The 24,848-nt window shown below is 37.2% G+C and overlaps 2 protein-coding genes across 2 annotated transcripts; one reads left to right on the forward strand and one right to left on the reverse strand.

Annotated features, from left to right (window-relative positions):
* Positions 1 to 3,427: 3,427 nt before the first annotated feature.
* On the reverse strand, positions 3,428 to 7,900 carry LOC143607341 (uncharacterized). Its single transcript, XM_077082821.1, has 5 exons — positions 7,880 to 7,900; positions 6,510 to 6,876; positions 4,492 to 6,060; positions 3,933 to 4,139; positions 3,428 to 3,849 (listed from the first exon to the last, which is right to left on the reverse strand). Exons 3-5 carry the CDS (start codon positions 5,350 to 5,352, stop codon positions 3,538 to 3,540), a joined length of 1,380 nt encoding a protein of 459 aa, XP_076938936.1. The 5' UTR covers positions 5,353 to 6,060; positions 6,510 to 6,876; positions 7,880 to 7,900; the 3' UTR covers positions 3,428 to 3,537.
* Positions 7,901 to 20,325: 12,425 nt separating this feature from the next.
* LOC143607342 (nuclear transcription factor Y subunit B-1-like) lies at positions 20,326 to 22,733 on the forward strand. Its single transcript, XM_077082822.1, has 7 exons — positions 20,326 to 20,424; positions 20,513 to 20,755; positions 21,801 to 21,930; positions 22,062 to 22,067; positions 22,195 to 22,257; positions 22,338 to 22,402; positions 22,493 to 22,733. Exons 2-6 carry the CDS (start codon positions 20,544 to 20,546, stop codon positions 22,392 to 22,394), a joined length of 468 nt encoding a protein of 155 aa, XP_076938937.1. The 5' UTR covers positions 20,326 to 20,424; positions 20,513 to 20,543; the 3' UTR covers positions 22,395 to 22,402; positions 22,493 to 22,733.
* Positions 22,734 to 24,848: the final 2,115 nt, after the last annotated feature.

Below are 24,848 nucleotides of genomic sequence, written 5' to 3' on the forward strand. Positions count from 1 at the left end.
ATCTGCAAACCCCATCGTCATATCCACTTCTTATGCATGCATCTGCACATTTGCTTTTCAAACATGGACCTGACCACTTTAAAAATCTACACATTTCATCAGGACGGACAACTATCTCTTCTTCTGCGACTATACCATATATGTACATGTCATATTACATTGCATTACATTACTTTACATACAGAGATACGACCATATAGACATAATACAAATTACTTCAACAAAGAAAAAGATTCATTCATTTTTAAATAGAAAAAGGTTTAGGAGTAAAATAAAATGATATAAATATAACGATTGTTGTATTTCTCTATTCTCTCGATCTCTCATAAAAGCAACATGAATGAATTAGTTTATATAAACTACGCATGTACACATAAAATAGACACATATGAAAGAAATACAAAATAAAAGAAAGGAAAGGAAAAGAAAAACTTACGTGTGGTGGCGATCATCAAAAGGTAAACCACAAAAAGTAAAGACTTCATTTTCTTTGCAAATACTAGATGTTTGAAATCAGGGTGTGATATTTTGTGATTTCTGTAGACAAACAATGACTTTATATATTTTTATTAGCTTATTGTGAATGCAATCGTATTTATAAAAAATCTCCCTATATAATAAAAGAAAACAAGATGACACATTTGTCCCCCTTATTAAAAGCCATGTAAGTGGTTCATAAAAGTATTTACGCGCAGATTAGTTTGTCATTCAAATAAAATAAAATTAAATTGCGAACATATTCCATTATAGGTTGGGGTATGACAATACGTCGTGCGGAAGACTTATTTGTTATTAATTGTTGCTAAATACCGCATCCGCATTGGATTTGATTTTTATTTATTATATAAGTACTTGTGATTACTCACTCAGCATGTGTTATTGACAAACTATATATTTTTACACGCATTGCAGGTATCGTTTTGGAATGATTAAAGTTTGAAGCTTGTAGAATTTTGGACTTAGGATATCAACCACAATAAAGACTAGTTTTTAATTGCTTTTAGTATTTTGTTTGGGTTATGAATTTGTTTTTTTTGTTTTTTTTGCTTTGAACGACGTAATTCAATTTTATGAAATAAAATAATTAGATATTGTCATTTTATTAATAGTGTCTTGTGGTATAATGAACAAGTCACGTCCCGTCATATTCCGTCGTAGGTTGGGGCGCGACAAAGGGTGTTTCCAACCAATTTCTCTACAAAATTAGATATTTTTTTGACCAAAATTTGTCAGAATATAATCGAACTTTCTGACCTTTTTTTTTGTTATGAGATTTAGTCGGAAACAGTTTATAGTAGTGATCACATAACCACCACCACCACTACTAGCATCTTGCTTGTAACTATTTTTTTCATAATAATTGAATTTGTTGGTCGTTCAAAATTTTTTTTGTTTAATTGCGACGATATTATTGACAAGGTCCTATACAATAACATGCATCCTCTTCGTTTTTAGAGGGCATGTGCCTTCGGCAAATCCCATCGCCATATCCGCTTCGAATGCATTCATTTGAACAATTGTCGTCAGGGCATGGCCCTGTCCACTTCAAGAAATAGCACATCCCGCCGTTGATGGCACCCTCTTCTTCTCCAACTATATATATACACACACATATTAATATCAAAGTTACTAGTATAGTTCGAAAAGGGTGACATGTAGAGATGTTGCTTTCAGAGCGACCAGACTTCAAAACAAACAAACAACATAAAAGAAGAACAGAAAGCCAGGATAACAAATAACAAAATTTCATTAGTTATACGTACCTGTAGCCATGAACATCAAAAGGCTGCAAAACACAAAAATTGCAAATGAAAACTTCATTTTTTTTTATTTCTTTGCTTTAAAGGAATACAAGCAAGTTTTGGTGATATTTTGTGCTTTCGGTAGACAAAAAAATGGCTCATATATAGTGTGAAATTGTGGAAGTAATCAGTGTGTTTTTCTTTGTTTTAAATGATTAATTAAGGGTTCTATTAGGGACACCTAATACGTCCTTATAGAGCTATACGGGGGACCTAGAATTCCCTTTAATTAATGAAATATCCGCCAATAATATAATATATATAATATGTTGTGATCAGTTATAATATTATTTTCTTGAAATATTATTAAGGTTTATAGGATTTTAATAATCCTAACTAAAGGCTGTTAGCTGATAATAATCTCAAATAATTTTATCTCTATTGATGGACCCAAATTTAAAAAAAAAATTCAACTCTCAGTGGTCCCCCGTTAATAAAACTTAACGCCGTTAAGTTTTTTTTTCCCCCTAATTTCACATTTTTAGGGCTTTTGATCAGAAAGTGGATACGAGTCGATCGATGTAAAACTTAGCTTGAAACGGTGCTCCAACGTGCTTGATTTTTGTTAATTGGAAGTTCAAACGCCCGAATTGAAGCCCTAATCAAAGCCATTTTGAGTATCGTTTCAAATTAAGTTTTACATCAATCGACTCGTATACTCATTTCGATCAAAAGCCCTAAAAATCAGTTTGAAATTATAAAATATAAAAAAAAAAACTTGACGCCTTTAAGATTTTTTAATTGGGGACCACTGAGAGTAGATTTTTAAAAATTTGAGATAACAATGAGGATAAACTCACTTGCAATTATTATTTGCCAATAGACTTTATTTATGACTATTAATATTCAATAAACCAGTAATTAATGCTCTTAATTTTTTTAAGTGATAAAAAAAACCATTGCATTTTACCCACTTAACTAATTCTACACTTAAGGTGTTAAATTTGAATAAAATTAAATGATAGTTGCAATTGAACTTTTAGTTCAATGGCATAGGGTGATGGTTAAGGCTTAGGATATTTGAGGTCTCAGGTTTGAAACCTGGCTCAATCGGGTTTCCCACAGTTGTGGGTTTCCTCCTTGATGGCGTTCTTGCGTGTGTCAGGCCTGAAGCATCAAAATAAATATGAATGGTTGACATCCCGTCTCATAAAAACTCACTCGTGTATTGGTAGTGGATCCAAATGCTATTTAAAAAAAGATGGTAGTCATTGACTGAAGACTTGTTGACTATTGTCATTTTTTTTAGAAACAAAACCATGGTCTAACCTTTGACTTGACAATGGTCAACTTGAACATTGACTATGATTTTTCCTTAATATGGTAGGCTCCTATAAGAGTCATATGGTGGCTCAAATACTAATCATATGCATTGTTATACAACTCGCATAACACACCTAAATACATATCGTAATATGTAGGGTCGGCCCTTGGGTCATTAAACTCGAGCAAAGGCTTACTTGAAGAAACGACACCGGAGAGATCCGATCCTGTTTCATGATATTCAATGCTTCTCGTTTTTATGGTATAGTAGTCGGTATCATAAATGTAGAATTTCGTGAATGGAGTGGATAAAACATAAATCAAGTTACAAGCAAATTATCAATTGCATCCAGCATTAAAATAAGCAGAATCATATTTGTTCACAAACTATCACCATTTACCACCTTACCTACAAAACAAATCAAAATCCACACAAAATCTAAATAACGTCTGAACGAACATCGATCAACCATCAAACCAGGAATCCTTTACTAGTAACCGGGCTTGAGAGAAGATCAAATGGTTTCCCGATGGCATCTTTTAGGATCGTAATCTGACCTTCTTTCAACAACACATCTTCATCAAGTGCTTCTACTTTCTTCTTCAGCATTCCAATTTCAGAACTCAACAGCATATTATTCTCACTATACTGCTTCACTTCTTCCCACATCATGTCACGTTCTTCTGACACTTTCGGTAAGATCCCATTAACGATCGATAGTTCTTTTTTGAATTCTTGTAAACTGTCTTGCAGCTGATATATGCTTTCATCTTTCTTGACTACCTATCAAATCATATAACAGCTAAACCACATAATAAGATGTGTTAGTTACTCTTGAGAAGTTATTATGGTCATAATATCATTACCTGGATTTCAAGATCTTTCATCTTGTGAGTAATGCAAGAAAGATTATCCATGGCGTTTTGCACTTCACATCTCAGAATATCATTTCCTCTAACAGCCGTTGCCAGCTCAGCCTCGAGTCGCTCTACATCCATCTCTTTTGAGTACAGTTTCTCTCGTAGCAAACTTGTCATTAAAGCTTCAGCTTTTAAATCAGATTTCACAAGATCCTACACAAGTTAAGCAAAATATTCAAAACCCTTGCAAATTGAATATTTTCATATATGCCCAACCAAAACTAAAAATATCATATATACCAACTTTAATGATATTTTACTTAATGACCATTCTACCCCTCCCTTTTTCATTTAGATTGTGATTGACGTCGACAATAAGCAGGAAAATCGAACCATAAAGACGGGCGTATATATGTAATGTACATGTTTTTGAAAAATAGGATTTTTCATTTTTTATTTGTAAGGGCATATGTGATATTTACCAAGTTCGTAGGGGAATACATGAAATTGCCCCATTTTAAAATAGAAAATAAGTTTGACCACAAGAACATGAAGTCAACTCTACCTCAGAACACTGTTCATATGAAGTTCCAGTGCAAGACTTTTCACGCTGCACATCCGATACTGTCTGCAAACTTCTTGTTAAACTTTTAGAACCCCTTTTAAATCCTTGAAGTTTCATATCACATTCCATAATAAATTGACTATCTAAGCCATTTTGTAATGCTCTTTCCTTAATGTTTTCAATTAACTTTTGACATAAGTGCATGCTATCATTAATCAAGCTCGTTCCTTGATTTTGCAAGCAATGAATACTATTCAACAGTTCTTGATCAAGCTTGAAACTTGAAAAGCCACCGTCTTTTGTATTTCCTTTTAAACGGTTTAGAAGGTTTATATTCTCGTGCCCAAGATTTTCAACCTCGAGCCTATATGACTCAACCTCCTTCCTTAAAGCTTGTTCAACTCCAGCTAACCTCAAAAGCTCGGTTTGCATCTTTGACTGTTGGTTTTGGTTAAAGTTCCTCACTTCTTTGTTAAACCCTTCGCGCAGACCTTCAATTGTTTTATCTTGTTCGTTTGTAGTTCGCAGGAGTCGTGCAACGGATTTATGCAATTCCTTGCATTCTTTATCTTTAGATTCAAAGTTCGTTTTACACAAATCTCTATCTTCTTCGGCTGCTATGTATTTATCTTTTAATTCTGAAAGATTTTGATTAAGTTTCTGATTCTCTTTGACTAGTTCATCCATCTTCATGGTCAAGTCTTTGACTTGTTTGCCCGAATGCTTAACTCTGCTTTGGTTATCCAACTCATTTTCTCCAAGCACCGAGACTTCCCTTTGAAGAGACACGTTTTGTTCTGCAAGCTCACGAACTCTTTCACGAAGCCTATGCTCTTCTGTTTTACATTTCTCGAGCTTCATTGACCACTCGGTTGACCTCCTATCTAACTCTTTCTCCAAAGTCAACTGCAATTCGTTTCGCTCTTTTTCTAGTTTACGTGTACGAGAATCCAATTCAGCCTTTAGTAATGTAATCTCATCAGCATCTTCTGACTCTTCATAATCCAAAACCTATTACAATCATCATCAAACCTGTAGTTCATTTCTTTAACGGGTCCATCTCGAGGTAAACAGTTTTGGGCCCCACCGTAGATATCTTCAAGTGTGATAGGAATATCATGGTCAAACTCCTTCGAGTCAACCCTAGGCAAAACACGGGACTGAGAAAGTCTTTCAACCACCTGTTTTGCTAGTTTTCTTGGAGATTCATGTGTCGCTGCATTCTCGACCCAGTCTCGTGTAGACATATAGAGTTTAGACTCTCGATTCGGGTCTCTAAAAGAATGTGACCTTGGTCTCTGAGTCGGACCACAACCAGTAGGTGATGCAGGTGCTGCATATTGCACACGTGGCGGTTTTTGCACAACACGTGAGCCGGTATTGATCGGTCTAGAAGTCAATTCTTGGTGTTGTTCACCATCAATGTATCGGTCTAAAACCTTATTTGAGCAATAAGATGAGCTTTCGGATGAAAGATTATCATTTCCAGCAAAAGTTAATTTTTCTGGTTTTGCTGCAGCATTTTGAAACCACTTTGACCTTGAAGGCCTTTCGGGTGTCATAGCTCGCCTGAACAACAAAAACACAGAATAAACAGTCAAAACCTGTAAGTCTAATGGTGGGTTGTAAAAAGTGGTTAAACAAGTCAAAAACGGGTTAGCCGGTCAACATGTTTAATTAAACAGGTTGATCTGTCAGCCTGTTGACCTAAACGGGTTAAATAGGTCAACCTAAACACGAACCAATCAATTAATAATTATAAACAGGACGACCCGAACACGGCCCATTTTTTAAGCAAGATAGTTATGCCAACCCAAATTTTTTTCGTGTCATGTTCAGGTCCTGTTTTAGATAGTGTGAGAAATTGTCACCCCTACTTGAAAGTCCCAAATAAGGTAATATGAAATTTTATAAGAAACGCAATAAAATGGAAAGCTGTTGATGCACAAAACTACAAAAGTTTCAGAATCAAATTTGAATCAGAAAGCATAACTAAAGAAAGTTAAAGAATGGTCTACCGTGAAGAACAAGAAGCGGTCTGCTTTTGAGAAATATTACTACTGCTACTACATGGAGAGTCAGTTTGAGTTCTGGGCAGCCTACCATCAAGAAAAGCACCAGAAGAATATGATCGGCTCCGTCTAAGAAACGGGCTGGTTTGATCCTGATTATGATCTTCATGTGTTGGCTTTTTGGATCGGGATTTACGGGCCCTAATAAGTCCATCCCCTATTGAATTATCTGAGTGCAGTTGCTTATCTTTCGATTGAGATGGTGCTTGATTGTTTGTTGCATTGTTAGATGTCGATGACTTGAAAAAGAAGAGTTTCTTCATATTTCTATCCTTTGTAGACTCTCAAATCATAAATCTAATAACAGAAATATCTGAAATTAAAAAAAAAAAAAGATTAGCAGGATAGTTAAATTCTGCTGATAAATGTAAGAAATATCTGAAATTAAAAAAAAAAGAAAAAAAAAAGATTAGCAGGATAGTTAAATTCTACTGATAAATGTATGAAATTTGACTTTCATCTCAACATAAATAAAAATAAATAAAAAAATAAAAATAAAAAAACAACTTGAAGATCTTTAAATAAAATAAACTGTTTTCTCTAAACCACTAATTCTCTCTAAGATCAAACAAGTCCGATAATTGATGTCAAAAAAATAGCCAAGTAATTAAATTCATACAAAGAATAATTAGGGCAAAATAAACATAATGTAAATACAATAAACAAAGATTAGTATATAGTTAAATTACAATGATAAATGTATGAAACTGGACTGTTTTACAACACTTTAATTAAATAAAAATAAAAAACTTAAAGATCTTTGATTAACATAGAAACAGGCTTTAAACCCTAAATAAATACCCAAAAGAAACTGTTTTCTCTAAACCCCTAATTCTCTCAAAAGTCCCAAAATTGATGTGTAAAATGTACCAATTAAAGGATCATACAGAGAAGAATTAGGGCAAAACGAAGACAATAATAATAAACACAATAAGATTAGAAGATGAGAACTTACGAAATCTAGTAGCCTGTATGTATACTAATACTAATATAATATATTGTTGGAAGCACTGATTAACGGTTGTACTTTATACAATACAAGAAGAAAGACGAATGAATGAATGAAGAATTCAAATTAATATGTAATAATAATAAAATATAAACAGTCACAATTAAATGAAAGTGATTAATAATTTGTTTATTACTTCACATAACCAGAATTCAAAATAATGATAGTAAATGAGCAATTAACATAAGTCTCGTTTTGGAATTTTAAAAGGTTAATTTACAATCAATCAATTATTAATAATCATATAATAATAACATAAGTAAATGCAATAAATAAATAAATAAAGCTAACAGAATTGTGGACGCACAAAATGCAGTGAGAGAGAAAAAGGAATGGTTTATGTTTTTGGAGTGAAAGAAAGAGAAAGATGAATTGTTTTAGTGGTTTTTTTTTCTTTTTATTATTATTATTATTTTAATCGGAAAATTTGAAAGTTGTGATTCGGCGGGGACGGCGACCGTGCTTTTCGGCGGGCACAGGCGTAGGACTTCTTGGTGTAACCTTTTTTTTTTTTTTCCTTTGTGTTTGGAAACTAGGATTAAAAGGAAAATATTAACCAAAAGAATTGATAAAACCGAACCCATAGAAACTAATAGTTGATGGTTTTTACGATCACTAGCTTGGTCTAGTGGTAAAAATGTATGTTTTATAACCAAATGGTTATGGGTTCTAGTCTCACTTAAGAATTGGATGAAAGATGGGGAAAAAAATGATTGTTCAAAAAAAAAAATCGATGATTCGGTTTTGTTTTCTTAACTGAAAATTATAGTTAGGTATCGGTTATGCCTCGTGCACAACAAAACAAAACTAGAGCTAACCGCATGATCGAGCCACATTGGACTTTTTTTAGAGATGCACAGGTCGGCTTTTATAGCCCAAACGAGCTCACGTTTGGCCGACATGAGTTAAAACTGTTTTTGTTCAATATTAAACTAGTGGTTCGATACAATTTTAAATTGGATTATCGTTAAACCAGTTTTGGGAGCGGTTTGGTTTAGCAGCTGGTTTCAGTCGGAAACCGGTTTTTTTTTTTTTACTTACGCTTTTTTATGATCTTTGTAATTGGATTTGAGACCCAAACCTATTATTTGAGTCGAAAGTCTTAGATTCAAGTTAATTAATTAGTGGTTAATAAATATTTTTGGTCAAAATTTTACAGTCTACTTTTAACCGATATGTTTATAAGCAAACAGTTTAAGCCCAAATGTAAATGAAGAGGTATGTACCCGCCTCAACACCAAGCAAGCCGGGTCAACCCGCAAGATAAAGACATTATGAAGGCACAAAGCCAAAACCCAGGCGCATGGCGCATACAAAACATGCTCAGGCATCATATGCTCGCGCATCACATATGCGCGCGGCGCATATCGCATGCTCTTGCACATCACATATGCTCGCGCGTCACAATTGCGCGTGGCGCACCAGCGCGCGGCGCATATCACACGCTCAAGCATATCACACATGCGCATGAAATATCTGCGCGTGAGAATAAAAAGAAGACTTCGCGCATCCTCAGGATGGGCGTATATCACACGTGCACATAATCAACCTCGTCCTTATCCAAATCAGGGTTAGGGCAACCTTGATTGTGCACGTCAGACAATCTTCTAGAAGGCATCTTTTTAAGGAGTAAGAATATGCTGATGTTGACAGCTGCCAAATGAAAGGTCGACAACTCAGCATGACACATGTGCTACCACATGATTACAACCAACGAGAAAGCGCCAGGTGTCCCAGAGGACACATGGCGCAGTGCGGTTGGAGGAGGCCAACGAGGCTGAGCCCAACCAGTGGAAACCCTAGCACTATAAATACAGCATCAACTCCACTTTGATGACAGATTCATTCACACTCAATCATTGACAGTTACAAGCAGTGATATCACATTCAATCATATTGAATCATATTCACTCACAGTCAGTTACAGAAAGACACACAGTCACATCATCAAGGGTATTCAGCGATTCAGCAATACTCTTGAGATTCACTTACATACAACATTATTATCTTCTCCAAAAGATACTGATTCTCACGCCGGAGGGTTACCCCAAAGAGGACCCCTCTGTCCCTTTCTGAGGGGTAAGTAACGGCGCTGTTCATTTTGTAGGTGGAAGAACTCGGATCCAGAAGAACCATCGGTGAAATAGTTTAATCACACCCGAGGAAAGTAGATCTGCTACCAGTGAGTAGATCCACGTTTCTTCAAGGGGAGACTCAGCACTAGCAGGAGCAGGACCAGAACCAGCGGCGCCGGCAGCTGGGCCAGGAGTATCATCAGCAACTGTTGTACCAGCTACAACTCCTATGAACAAATAAACAAGGAATGGTTTATGACTAAGTCCAAAAGGAAAAATTCAGAAGACAAATGTGCAACACTTACCTTGGCGCAACTCTGTTCGCGCGTCGAACATCGCCATAAAATTCATTCTACCCTTTTCAGAGGGTAGAACAGGGGACTTCGATGGAGTCCCCGGCGCAGCCGTAGCACCTTGTGGCGCCTGCGGCTGATCTGTTACCGTCGCCGGCTCTGCAATCATTCAAATAACCAACGGTTTAATAATAACTCAGTCAGATGAAGATAAGCAAAGTATACCTGTTGCAGGCGCGGCGCGGCTTCTCTCTTCAGCAGCGCGAACGGAGGAGGCGGCGGCACCATACCTCAAGTGGACAGGAGGTCTGCCCACTCTCACAGGCAGAGAACTTAAAGAAACCTTTGTGGTTTCCTTAGGTCTCTTCGTTTGAGCATGGGGATGAGCGACAGGGGTGTCCTCTTTCTTCTGTTTCTTATTGGCCCCTGCGCCAGATTTCCCCTTAGCTTTGCGCTTTAGTAGAGGCACCTCCTCTTCCTCCTCCTCCTCTTCCGCGAGCTCTAGCTCGTAGTTTTCAAGCGCATCTACAAAAACAAGCGACAGAACTGTTAATAAACTTGGGTATTCTAAAGGAATGAGCAGGATTGCGAAGGCTTACCAGGCGCGTCACCGTCAAAGTCAAAATCCAGATCCACTGGGATGAACATGTCATCGAAGCGATCCGGGAAACCAACCTCCCCAACGCCAAGTTCGACGGAGCCGCCCTCCACATGTTCATCATAAGCGGCAAGGATGTAATCCTTGGTGACTGCGCAAAGACAAGTTAAATGATATCAGCAAAAGAACGATGTTCGCGCAACAACAAAAAAAAAAAAAAAAAAAAAAAAAAAAAAAAAAAAAACAAAAACACTTACACAACCCGTCGACTTGGATAACGGGCTCAAGCGCGCTGTCGGCCCAGAGCCTGCTCATGCCGACCCCAACCAGCGCCTCCTCGCAAATTTTCTTCGCGGGGGATGGTTCGGCGGTCAGCTTTTTAACCCATGCGCCAGTTGGGTTCTTGAGGACATCCTCATCCGCAGGCGCAGAAGTGATAGAGCGCATGGTCATACGGATGGGGATCACACCGGCCTTAATGTAAAAAAACCTCTCAGACCAGTCATGAAGGCTCTTGAATGAAACAGTGGAGCACTTCACCTTCTGACTGCGAGGAATAAAAGAGATCCAATTGTCTTGGATCTTGGCCTTATAAAAATATTGAAAGCGCCGAGGAGTGGGTTCCTCGCGCTGGGATTTGCACATGAACTCAAAGTGAGTCACGCGCACGAGTCCAAACGGATGGACTTGGGATATGTGAATCCCATAGAACTTCAACAGTGCACCCACAAACCTTGTCATCGGGAGACGAAGGTTGCAGTGGGTGAAAAAGTGGCTATATAGGGATATATAGCCGGCAGGCGGGTCCGCCGCCGTTTGCCCGGACCTAGGCAACATGCAGCCAAACAGGGTGGGAAACCCCTGAGAGGCGATGAGGTTGTCGAGATCGGCCTGCTTCAATTTGCAGGGGATTTCATTCCACCTTTTGGTGGCCTTGGTCCTCCCTACTTCCTCCGATGTGGTTTCAACAACCTTCTTCCCCTTTCCTTTTTGCTTCAATGTCGACATCACCACAGATTTCACACGGCGTCTTCGAGAGGCAACGGAGGTGATTGAAGGGCTAGACGAGTATGAACTATCAGACATACAACTGTAATAGCCGATAATCGAGGATTCGAATCGATGTAAACACTCAAATCAGAATGTGAAAGCAGGAATTCGAATTTGAACAACAATAAAGATGAGGATACAAAATTTTCTAGGGGCCTGCTTTTATAGGACCAGGAGAGAGAAATGTGGCAGCTGATCGGATTCCACGCGCCCCCACTCGCAGGTGCAAGCCAACGAAGGAATGACACGTGTCCCTAACAGCTGTGTGAGGGGACATAAAATTGTAACCGACCTGCCACGGCACAGTGACGCGCCCCCACTCGCAGGTACTAACCAATGCGAGTGCAACACGTGTTCAGGACAGCTGTGAGGGGACGTGAAAGCCAACTGTAGCACCTCGAGCACACGAAACCTCTGACACGTTTACGGCGCACGTCACCACCAACCAACCACGTGTTTGGACCTTTGGTTTTCAACAAAGTGGATAGAACTTCGCGCGATGATGGAAACAACCAGGAAAACGACAAAACCCCCTATAAAAGGACAATTCAGTGAGTCTAATATCTATCTCACCACGCTCGCGCGAGATAAGACACACATTAGACTGGGGGGGCTTGAAGAGGTATGTACCCGCCTCAACACCAAGCAAGCCGGGTCAACCCGCAAGATAAAGACATTATGAAGGCACAAAGCCAAAACCCAGGCGCATGGCGCATACAAAACATGCTCAGGCATCATATGCTCGCGCATCACATATGCGCGCGGCGCATATCGCATGCTCTTGCACATCACATATGCTCGCGCGTCACAATTGCGCGTGGCGCACCAGCGCGCGGCGCATATCACACGCTCAAGCATATCACACCTGCGCATGAAATATCTGCGCGTGAGAATAAAAAGAAGACTTCGCGCATCCTCAGGATGGGCGTATATCACACGTGCACATAATCAACCTCGTCCTTATCCAAATCAGGGTTAGGGCAACCTTGATTGTGCACGTCAGACAATCTTCTAGAAGGCATCTTTTTAAGGAGTAAGAATATGCTGATGTTGACAGCTGCCAAATGAAAGGTCGACAACTCAGCATGACACATGTGCTACCACATGATTACAACCAACGAGAAAGCGCCAGGTGTCCCAGAGGACACATGGCGCAGTGCGGTTGGAGGAGGCCAACGAGGCTGAGCCCAACCAGTGGAAACCCTAGCACTATAAATACAGCATCAACTCCACTTTGATGACAGATTCATTCACACTCAATCATTGACAGTTACAAGCAGTGATATCACATTCAATCATATTGAATCATATTCACTCACAGTCAGTTACAGAAAGACACACAGTCACATCATCAAGGGTATTCAGCGATTCAGCAATACTCTTGAGATTCACTTACATACAACATTATTATCTTCTCCAAAAGATACTGATTCTCACGCCGGAGGGTTACCCCAAAGAGGACCCCTCTGTCCCTTTCTGAGGGGTAAGTAACGGCGCTGTTCATTTTGTAGGTGGAAGAACTCGGATCCAGAAGAACCATCGGTGAAATAGTTTAATCACACCCGAGGAAAGTAGATCTGCTACCAGTGAGTAGATCCACGTTTCTTCAGTAAACTAGAAAACTACCCATAAACTAATCAAAACCATACATTAAATTGAAAACCAAAATCAAACGATTTTCTAAAAGCGAAAAACCTAAATTATTAATTTTTTTTCTTTTGAAATCCATAGCCGATCCAAACATAACATGCACACCAATTAGAGTCCAAAATATATAAACATCTATAATATACACCTTTTTATTTCTTAAACTTAACAAACGGTGTGTTTATACTTTATAGCTTAGGATAGACTAAGACTATGTATGTTACACATTAGAGTTAGGATATCCTAGATTAAAAATATTTCATAAGAGATATCCAGAAGCAAAGAAATTTTTGGTGTTTGGTATGTGTAGGGGTATGGTATTAAACCCGGTTTTACGACCCTAAATTTATTATATTTGGCTTATTTTATTATATGGACTAATACAATGTTATTGGGCTGAGGGGGTTTTGTGGAGGTAACCCTAATTGGGCCTAGGCCCATTAGGGTACCATGATGGTGGCCATGAGGCTCTCTATATAAGGAGGTCTTCACCTCCTTATTAAAGGCCATGCTCAGTAACTGCCACCACCAGTTTTTTGTGTCTGCGAACAAGGGATCCTCGAGATCATCTTAGCGGTCGCCTCCACACCCCCGAAAAACCATCGCAGGTCACGAGCAGCCGGGAAGAGAAGATCAGACGCGGTTCGTTCATCTCAAAATCCGTGGAAACATCGTCATGGATCAGGTCAGATTCATTTCATGTTTCGACAGTCTTGAAAGGATCTAGGCCCTATGACAAATGTCGGGTTTGTTTTAAACCTTGTTATATGTGACAATAAATATCATGTGAATTTGTCAAACATAGAATATGAAATTTTAATGATATTTTAATTATATCCGGCAACTTCATTTTAAGGCAAATTTTCAAAACTTTACCTACAATGGGACACCTTAAAAGACTTAAAGTTGCAAAGTGCCAAAGTCAATGACAAATATATATATTGTAAGGATGTATCAAATGTCAAGAGACCCACCACCTACACTTTCATAAAAAGAAGTGTATATTGTAAATTTATACATTGTTAAATTTTAATGAAAGTTATAGTCGTTGCTTTATATCTTTGTTATTTTTAATTTGACATAAAAGAGAAAAAGAAAACATTAAATACAATAAGGATTTTGAAAAATATTTGGGGTTGTAAATTGTAATTAGCTCGATAAAAACCCCCAACATAGTTCGATTCCTCTTGTGGTGACCAAGCACATGCAAATACAAGACAATTAGCTGCATCCGCTCTGGATTTTAGTTTAATCCAAGAAACTATATTTTCTTTGACACCTTTTTAATTCAACTACAACTTAAGATAATATATGCCGGCATTGCTTACGCATAAAAGTGACATGAATTTTTATCCTTTATTGCTGGCGTATATTTTATTCTTTTTCTTCAATTTTTGCTACAAAGGAATTGTAACCATCCCTACAACTAGGCCCGCCCCCAAAAATCTTTAAAAATTCGAGGGTCTGGGGCGTGTAAAGAACGAGCCTCTAAAATATAGCACAATAACTCTTATATGAAAAGTCAATAATACGATGATAATTGTAGTAACCATAAACAAAACATAAGAATCTACTTGGGGTATCTATAGGTTTTTTTCCTCTCTTTGTATTATTCCCAAGGTGAAAAATGGTGAGAAAGTTCAAGCTCCAAATGTAGTTCAAAGTAAAAGAAAAAAAAAGTATTTTGACTTGAAGCTGTTACAAAAAAAGTAAATACAACAAAAATGGGTTTCAAAACTAGATTCGGTTCCTGACTTCCGGTTATGAAGGGTGGGCCTAATTTGGCCCAATCAAATGTTACTGCTTCATTAAATTTGGTGGATCACAAACAGTTATGAAAGCCCATGTTTCTCTGACCAACACCGTTTAACAAGCGTCTGGCCCAATTGGTTCTTCTATTGATGGGCTACCTTGTTCGGCCCAAATGCAACCTGCGGATTCAGGTAAGTATGCTCATATTAATTTGATTGTGGGCTCGGGTTTGGGTAATTTTGGGCCTAGTATTGGCCCAATATTGGAACCGGTTGTGAATGATAAGAAACAAAAGGGTGTCACTGTTTTGCAATTGAATAAGTTTAATGTTTGAGAGAATTACATAAATTATCCTTTATCTTTCATCCAAATTTCACTCGTGGTCCCTCATCTTCAAAATTGATTTTTTTGTCTTTACGTTTCAAAATCCAACAGCGTTTGTCTTTTTCGCCTAACCCGGTTAGATTTCTCGTTAAGTCAGATCATGTGCCTTGCACATGACGTTAGGGCAATTTAGTCAATTTACCTATTTAACTAATAAAAAAATTAATATATATTTATATTCTCTCTCTTGTTCTTCTTCCATAACCACAAAGCTTTCCGGCAACAACCACCAAGCTCTTCGGCAGCCACCACCGCCCCCGTCTTCTCCGACAAAGAAAACCACCTCCACTCCCACCGGAAACCGTCGTCTTCAACCTGTTAGTTTTATGGCAAACAAAATACATCAGTGCACTGGAAATGAGAAATTGGAAGAGGATCAGGGAGGTTTATGGCTAGATCTGCAGATTCAAACAATTTGAAAAGTGAAGATGTGATTGACGATAAATAGGATTTAAATAGTACTAAAAGCAAATCTACAGGCAATGGCGAGTTAAGTTACGGCGGGCGTACCTTCTCCGAATAAAATGAAAATGAGATCTGAAAGGGGTGGTGGTGGTTTCACGGCGGTGGTGATTTCACAGCGGTGGCGGATGGTTTCGATTGCTTCTTGTTTGGTGTAATCGTATAAACGATAACACGAAGGAAAAGAAAGAAATGCAAGCAAGAGAGAAATTTTATTGCTCTGAAATCAAAGTTACATACAAATGAAAGCAAACCACCTATATATACAAATACATATGCGCCGCATATGTAACATATATGCTCACCCCCCCCCCCCTTAAGTTGGAGGTTGAGAAAACCCCAACTTGCGCAATAGCTCATGAAAATGAGGCCATGGCAAGCTTTTCGTAAACAAATCCGCAAGTTGATCAGCAGTCTTCGTATGCATGAGATTAATGAGACCTTTCTGTAATTTTTCGCGAACAAAATGACAATCAATCTCTATATGCTTTGTTCGCTCATGAAAGACCGGATTCTTGGCAATGTAAATTGCAGCTTGACTGTCACACTTGAGGGTAACTGGAGTAATGTTAGGAACATTAAACTCAGTATGAAGACGAGTTAACCATGCAAGCTCAGCTGTAACACGACGAAGTGAGCGATACTAAGCTCCAGCAGAACTCAAGGAAATAGTGGGTTGTTTATTGGATTTCCAAGAAATAGGAGAACCACCAAGAGAAACATAAAACCCACTGACCGATCTACTTGTATTAGGACAGGCCGCCCAATCCGAATCACAGAAAGCCTGTAATTCAAAAGAATGATTATTGTTGAAAAATAAGCCTTGAGATAAAGTACCCTTTACTAAGAAAGAGCATGAAGAGCCGCATTCCAATGAGGAGGCACAATTGGTGAAAGATTGAAGAAATTTTGACTGTTGAAAACCCGAGAAAGTGACAAAAGAGATGAAAAAGAAGGAAATTATGTAAGAAATGAGAAGAAAATCAGCTGAAAAGGAGTAACAACCTGAATATATTGATCAAAACATCAATAATCCAGAGAAAACGGTTGATAAAGAAAGAAAAACTGGAGAAAGGGATGAAAAACCAGTTTAAATTGAAGAGAATGCCTTAATAACCATGCTCTGATACCATGTAATCGTATAAACGATAACACGAAGGAAAAAAAAAAGAAATGCAGGCAAGAGAGAAATTTTATTGCTCTGAAATCAAAGTTACATACAAATGAAAGCAAACCATCTGTATATACAAATACATATGCACCGCATATGTTGAGTAAACATATGCGCCGCATATGTAATATATGCACTCACATTTGGTCGGAAACCTGCAACTTGTGACGTTTGTTATTTTTTAAAAACCCGAAAACCCGACCGTCCTTAAATTATCGGTTGTAAAGTTCTATGAGTTTAATAAAGTTTGTAAGAATCCTTACACATTATTTCATTTTATTAAAGCTTGAATTTATATTAAACCCATAACCAACTTTAATCTTTCCAACAAGTCACGATTATTTTAGTCCACTCATTTAATAGCCATTTCAACTTAGTTGACTCCAAATCCTATATTTATCACTAATCAGTTTTGCATTATTGCTTTGACCAGAATAATGATAAAAAAAATATATAGGAAACCGACCCTAAATAGTAAATCCTTCAATTCAATCCGTTATACCATATTATATGACAATCAAAACTTATATACTCAATCCTTAAATCATATTAAACCTGATTATTTGCAACCAAACATAATAGTTATAAGTAAATATAATAAACTATATAGAATAAAGAATATATATGTTTTTTTGTTAAATGTCATATTTAAATGGAAACTAAAAACTTATTTTGAATTAGTTATGTTACCGTGAGTGTAATATTAACTTGGTCAAAGTTTTTTTTTTCAAACTTTTATTTTATCATTGGTTGCAATTTTGGTAACCATAATTGGCTCCATGTTTGCCGACAATTATTATTATTACTAATTTATTATTATTAGTTTTTCATCAATTATTCCCTATAATAGTAATTATATCTTAATGGATGTTTATTTAAAGCCTCACCCTTCTATCATTTTATTTATAACGGTGAAGCCACATTAGAGATCAAAATTTCTAGTCAAACGTACTCTGCAATATAAGGTCACCACTTTATTCAAGACATGGAAACTCTAGCTCGTCTATCTCCATCTGTTCGTTAACATTTCATGATAATTCGTTGTGTCGAAATGTCCGACTCGTCTATTGCTCATTTCAATATCAACTTCATATTCATGTGAGTTTTTCATAACCTCTTTTGAAAGCTTTTAATATTTTTGGGGTGTAGCATGTCACAAGTTTTATTTCGTTAGTTACGTGCTTGTTTACAAACCGATTCACATTTATCGTACATGTTAATATTATTCTTGCATATTGTTTGTGATTATACGCGAATTATCTGCAACGTGTTTACTGCTTTTATGGTGGAAGTTACGCAAACGCATACATATAGTGGGAGGGTCCAACGGGACGTACCTGCGCCGTCTAACGTTACGACTTCGGTTGTTTACGTAAGGTGGTTCTCATTTCCCCGACTTCTACGGCTTCGGCTAAATGAACGGGAGGACGACAATATTTGATTTCATTTACGTTACGTTTGAATATTTATTGCATGATGATCGTTGAATTGCGCATTTTATATATATTTATATACGCAAAAACTTATGAAAACTCACCAACATGTGTTGTTGACAAAATATATTATTTTAAACGTGTAGTAGGTTGATACGATGAAGTGCCTGGACAAGAAAACTAGTTATACCTTAGGATTATTTCAATGAATAATATTTGTTTTAGATGTAATGTTGTTTGTCTCATTATCAAACTATTTGTGTACTTGCAAAACTATGGAATAAAATAAATATACTGTCACTATTAATAGTGTTACAAACTTATGAGTGATTGCACCTGGGCGTATTCAGCTTAAAGCCGGGGTGTTACACAACTCGTCGGTGCTACAGGTGGGGGTAATTTCAATGGGGAAATCGTAGCCGGTTTTGGCCATTCCGGCGAATGAGACTTGCGTCAGGAGTGTAATCCGGCAATCGTTCAGATTTAATGTCTTGCCGTGGCCGCCGTCGGAACAACGACGACCAGTCACAATTTAATCCGGTAATTGTCCTGCGTGGCGATGGCGTAGATAGAGGATTCGAGCTGTATTACGACGACGGAGCAGGCTCCGGTCTATAGCCGTTACCGGCGACGATGTCGGAGTTTCTAATGGGATATGGATTCGATAGGTTACTCCTTCTGATACTTAATTACCCATCGTTCATTGTCTTCCGGCCACATTGTATTTCACGACGATGGTTGTTTCACGGCGGTGGTGGGTTCTGTTTGTTTGTGGCAGTGGTGGTGTGGGGTTGGGGGTGATGCAGATGAGAGAGAGAGAGATGTTTTGTTTTTTTATTTATTAAAACATGTAAATTAACCAATTTGCCCTCATGTGCAAGGCAAACGCCCTGACTTAACGAGAAAATCTAACCGGCTAGACGAAAAGGACAAACGCTGTTGGGTTTTGAAACGTAAAGGAGAAAAAAAAATCAATTTTGAAGATGAAGGACCACGAATAAATTTGGGTGAAAGATAAAGGACAATTTCTGCAATTATGTTTTAATGTTGTAGATGATCTTGATTCCTGAGGAAAGTATAGATGACTATTATGACGATGACATTGGTATATGAGAAAGCAAATGGGTTACTGCCAACAAATTCTATGACTCAAATATGGAACCTTTAGAGGATGTGATGAAGGTCTCAAGGGTTTAAAATGTAAGAGTTAATAAAAGATGACGATGAAGTGAAATTTGAACGCAATAAAAACAAAATATTTATGAAATATGGTAAATAACTTTCGGTCTTAGTTTGCTGTTTTAGTATGTTTGGTTGTGTTATGTAGTTTGGTTTGGTTTTGAGGTCTAGGCTCCTTCATGATTCATATCTAAGGGGTTGTATATGCTCTTTAGTATGTACCTGATTTTTATATCTTTTTTAATGGAAGTTTGCCATAGCTTCGGCCATTTTTCCACACACACATATATATAAAGCTATGCATGTCACTGTTATATGTTCGTAGACTCGCATGAAAATATTAAGGATCCAGGTTTCCAATGGTCCCTTAGACTAGCGTAGTGACTTGATCATGACCTAATGGGACTCACCTTGAGGCATCAAAATATGCAATTGTCATTCAACAATATGTAGTAGACTTCACATCTCTATGTCTAAACGATCATTAAGTCACTGACCCACCCGATTATTCCTGATCCCCCGAGCATGAAACCGTGGGGTGCCAGTCCCTAAAAGAAAGCTCATACATGGTATTTGGTCGGTTAAATTAACTAAGTTATTCGGTTATGCTTATAACAATATAAATAGAAAAATAGGAACGGTGGAGATACACCCACCGTAGCCATCAAGACTCCAACAAAGATCTCTCAAACACCTCAGATCTCAAACAATCCAAATCCACCCCCAAATTCAAATCTTCTCCATCGTCCGCCGTCCGATCCGACTCTCTCTTTACCTTACCCGCCAAATCCACTCCCTCCAATTTTCTCTCTCCACAAGTAACCCCCAAAACCCCAACCTTCTTATTTATACTCTCTAATTTTATTATGTTAATTATTAATTAACTAATGTTTTACATGATTCTGTTAACTGGTTTAGGGTTTGTTGATGGCGGATGCTCCTGGTAGTCCGGCCGACAGCGGCGGTGACCAGAGTCCTCGCTCCAATTCCAACATCCGGGAACAGGACCGGTTTCTTCCGATTGCCAACATAAGCCGGATTATGAAGAAGGCGCTTCCGGCTAACGGGAAGATAGCTAAAGACGCTAAAGATACTGTTCAGGAATGCGTTTCTGAGTTCATCAGTTTCGTCACTAGTGAGTACGTATTACATTTGTTTTGCAAGTTTATACGGTGAACGTTTTGCTTTAATGTATTGATTTTTATTGTTTTGGAAACCCGGATATAAAAGTATAAAACTAGTTGTTGTTGTTGTTATTATTATTTCAGTATTGTAGTTATTTAATGATATTGCTGTAGTCTGTTGTTGTCTAGATGAGGTTATTTTCAATTATTGTTGAATGAAGAAATTAGTGACATAACTTAATGCGGAAATTGAGGCGAAGCTTGATTTACTCGTTTTAGGACAAAATTGGAAATAGTAAAAATTTTGGGGAAGTTGAATAGAGAGTAAACGAACCGAGGCTCAAGCTTGGCTCATAAGACATTTTTCCAAGCTCGGGCTTGACTTGTTTATTATTAATTAATTGACGTTTATACATTTTTAATTATATGTATATATTTTGACAAAAACTTTAAACGAGTCTAAGCTCCGCTCGAGCTTGTGTGGTACCTTAAATATGCCAAAGCTCGGCTATGCAGTGTGAAATTAACATAAAGAAATTCAAAAGAGGTAAAACTTAAAAAAAACACAAGACTGGTTAAGGTTTGACGAGCCTAAACGAGCTTCTCATACAGGCTTGGTAGCTAAACGAGCTTTATATGACGCTCAGGCTCGTTTGCACCACTAAAGTTGATGAAAATGAAGCCTTAATTGACAGAACTCAGGTTAAACAGCTGGGCCAATCCGTCTATGTATGGCTGGTCAAGCATTTTTGTCTGTTACTTATGGGCCCGCTACTTCACTTGTAACTTATGTTTTACAATTTTGAGTTTGAGCTTTTATTGGTTATGTTTTCATCTGTCTAGCTAGTCCAAGTAAAAGTCTGCCTATTTTTAGATCAGCTCCTTATCACAAATGCACGCAAATTTGAATGATTAATTGTGCACTCGGTGTTTTGGAAATAGCAGTTGAGAAATTTGAAGTGTTTTAGGCTTTTAGCTACTGTAAATTAAGAATCTTTTTGGCAGTACAGCAAATATAATTAGCACATGTTTACTGATTTATGAATGATTTGTGAATTAGGGCTAGTGACAAGTGTCTGAAGGAGAAGAGGAAGACAATTAACGGTGATGATTTGCTCTGGGCAATGGCTACATTAGGGTTTGAAGATTATATCGAGCCCCTCAAAGGTTATCTGTCTAGATACAGAGAGGTACATCATATTCTTGTTAAATATTGCTTTTTCTTGATTCAGATTTTATATATTTTAAAAAAAAGTTCCCTTTTTTTTCTGTTCTTTTTTTTTTTATGTTGGACGCTTACATGGAATATTCATCTACACAGTTAGAGGTACGGTATTCGCTTGACACACTTATAACCGAACTCACTATAATATAACTACGATTATGGTTATGTTTGTTATATGATAAATTAGCTAACATATTACTATGATTATCGTTATTATTATGCTACTTAGGGTGATACAAAGGGATCTGGCAAGAAAGATACAGTTGGATCTCAGGTTGTTCCAAATGCACAGGTATATAACTGAATAATATCTGACTGGTTTTTGTGGTTCTTCCCAATTTCTTTATTTTGCATTGTTGTATGAATTTGCAGTACACACATCAAGGGTCTTATACACAAGGCATGAACTATCTGAATTCGCATGTTTGATCTTTCAAGTAATATCTCTATTCTCTCTTGCTTAATATTATCAGGTTTGAACATTTATAACTTTCAATTTACATAGCCCTTGTGTATAAAATATGCAGCCCGAGGGGACATGATGGTGGGAATTTGAGCTTCTTCTTTACTGATTCATTGTTTGCTATTAGATGGTCAGTAAGCGAGTAAGCAGTAACACGTGTTCAATTTGATTGCTATGTTGTTAAAATCTGCGGGCTTTTCAAACTTTGCATATTTAGTTATTCTAAATTAAAGTTTGCCGCGAAGGCAAATTGATGTAAATTATGTAATAACAATTTACACGTGGAGGAATGTGATTTGTTGGCTTTTGGCTTTAAACTTTAGGTGGGAAGGTGTGAACGGGTCAATTTACGTTTCAAACCGAACCCTAAACCGATGTTTTGTTTTAGAAAACTGTTTGGTTTGGGCTTATGTTTTTTCATAAAAGTTTTGTTTCATTTTAGGTGTCACGTTATTGCTTGAATTGTGGGCCTAAAAAAATTGGACTGAAATAATGAGTTTTCAAAATTTCAGGCCTAAAATTTTTGTTATCTACCTATTAATGAATTTGGGCTTTAACCAAAGATAATGAATTTGGGTTATAAATCCAATAAAAACATTTAAACAAGTTCGTGCGTTTTAACGTCATAGCGAGGCATAACCGAAACTGAACCGTAATTTCCGGTTTACAAATAAAACAGCCAAAGTGCCAAACTGTTGGTTATTAGTTTGGATTCGAGCTCAAAATTTTAGGCCTAAATTTTTGTTATCCAGTGTTAATGAATTTGGGCTTTGGCTCAAGATAGTGAATTTGGGACCTTGGGTTAAAATCTAATAATAAGCATTCAAATAAGTCTGATACAATGGTATTCCGTTTTTGAGTGAGGCATAACTGAAAACTGAACCACAATTTTTGGCTTTCGATGAACATATCTAAACTGTAGTTTATAGTTTAGATCGGTTATTTCAGTTTGGTTTTTTCGATGTTATCCGTTTGGGGTTGGTTTAATAGAGTTTTTATCTCCTTTGGGTGGCTGCTTCAATAATTAGTGGTGACATTTATGTGAAGGTGATACAAAGGGATCTGGCAAGAAAGATAAAACAAAGGGATCTGGCAAGAAAGATAAAACAAAGATAAAACAAAGAACCATAATATTATGATTATCGTTATTATTATGCTACTTAGGGTGATACAAAGGGATCTGGCAAGAAAGATACAGTTGGATCTCAGGTTGTTCCAAATGCACAGGTATATAACTGAATAATATCTGACTGGTTTTTGTGGTTCTTCCCAATTTCTTTATTTTGCAATTGTCATGGTTTTTGTGGTTCTTCCCAATTTCATTTATGTGAAGGTGATGTCAAAATTTGTCAATTGTCATGGTTGAAACGGAAGAGACATCACGCGAGATGCACGTGACAGACATGGTATGACACGTTAAATGCACGTGCGTAGTCATCATGGTCACAAGTCACAACTGAAAAGTAGTTTATTAAACCTCTCATGCGGCTGTGAGGCTGTCACAACTTACAATCACTTGCCTTTTGAGATATTATTTTGATGAGTAAAGTACACAAACAGAACATCATTTTTTAACGGGAAAATTCTCAAAATAAGTATTTGTAAAAATAAATTTCTAGTTTTAGATATTATTTGTAAAAAATTTCAAAAATAGGTATCATAAACTAGTCGTAACGAGTAGTTTATAGAAACAATCCGAACTTGCCACGTGTTCTTAAACTAACCGTAACGAGCACGTTCACCAATCATTTACTCGTTACGACTAAATAAGTTTCATGCCTCGTAATCAACACCCATGAGTAATTCATAAGCCTTTAGTCGCGACGAGTAGATTATAAGGTTAAACTAGTCGTGACGAGTTGACTATTAATAAACTGCTCGTGTAGGGAATGTAAACCGAGTAAACTAGTCGTCGTGACTAAAGAACTTTTAAATAACTCGTGGGCGTTGATTACGAGGCATGAAACTTATTTAGTCGTGACAAGTAAATGATTGGTGAATGTGCTCGTTAGGGTTTAAGGGCACGTGGCAATGCTTAATTGGTTCTACAAACTACTCGTTACGACTAGTTTATAATACCTATTTCTGGATTTTTTTACAAATGATACCTAAACTAGATATTTGTTTTCATAAATGTTTATTTTGGGAATTTTCCCTTTTTTAACTTCTCTTTCTTTTATTCTTAAGAGTATGCATATATTAGTGTAAATGAAACGATTGTAACTGATCTCGCGGTCATCAAAACGACAATCTACAATCTCACGGTCTAGTGCCGAAGTGGAATACCAGGATCGCTTATGCAGTTGCCAAAACTACATGGTTGTGTAATCTTTTAGTTGAATTGAATGCACCTTTGACCAAGGCAGCCATAGTTTATTGTGACAACATTTCGTTGTTTACTTGTCCCAAAATCATGTCCA

The sequence above is a fragment of the Bidens hawaiensis genome, unplaced genomic scaffold (genome assembly GCF_021521415.1).
Source record: "Bidens hawaiensis isolate Kalapana, Puna unplaced genomic scaffold, B.hawaiensis_p1.1 tig00081393_1, whole genome shotgun sequence".
NCBI classification, from domain to species: domain Eukaryota; kingdom Viridiplantae; phylum Streptophyta; class Magnoliopsida; order Asterales; family Asteraceae; genus Bidens; species Bidens hawaiensis.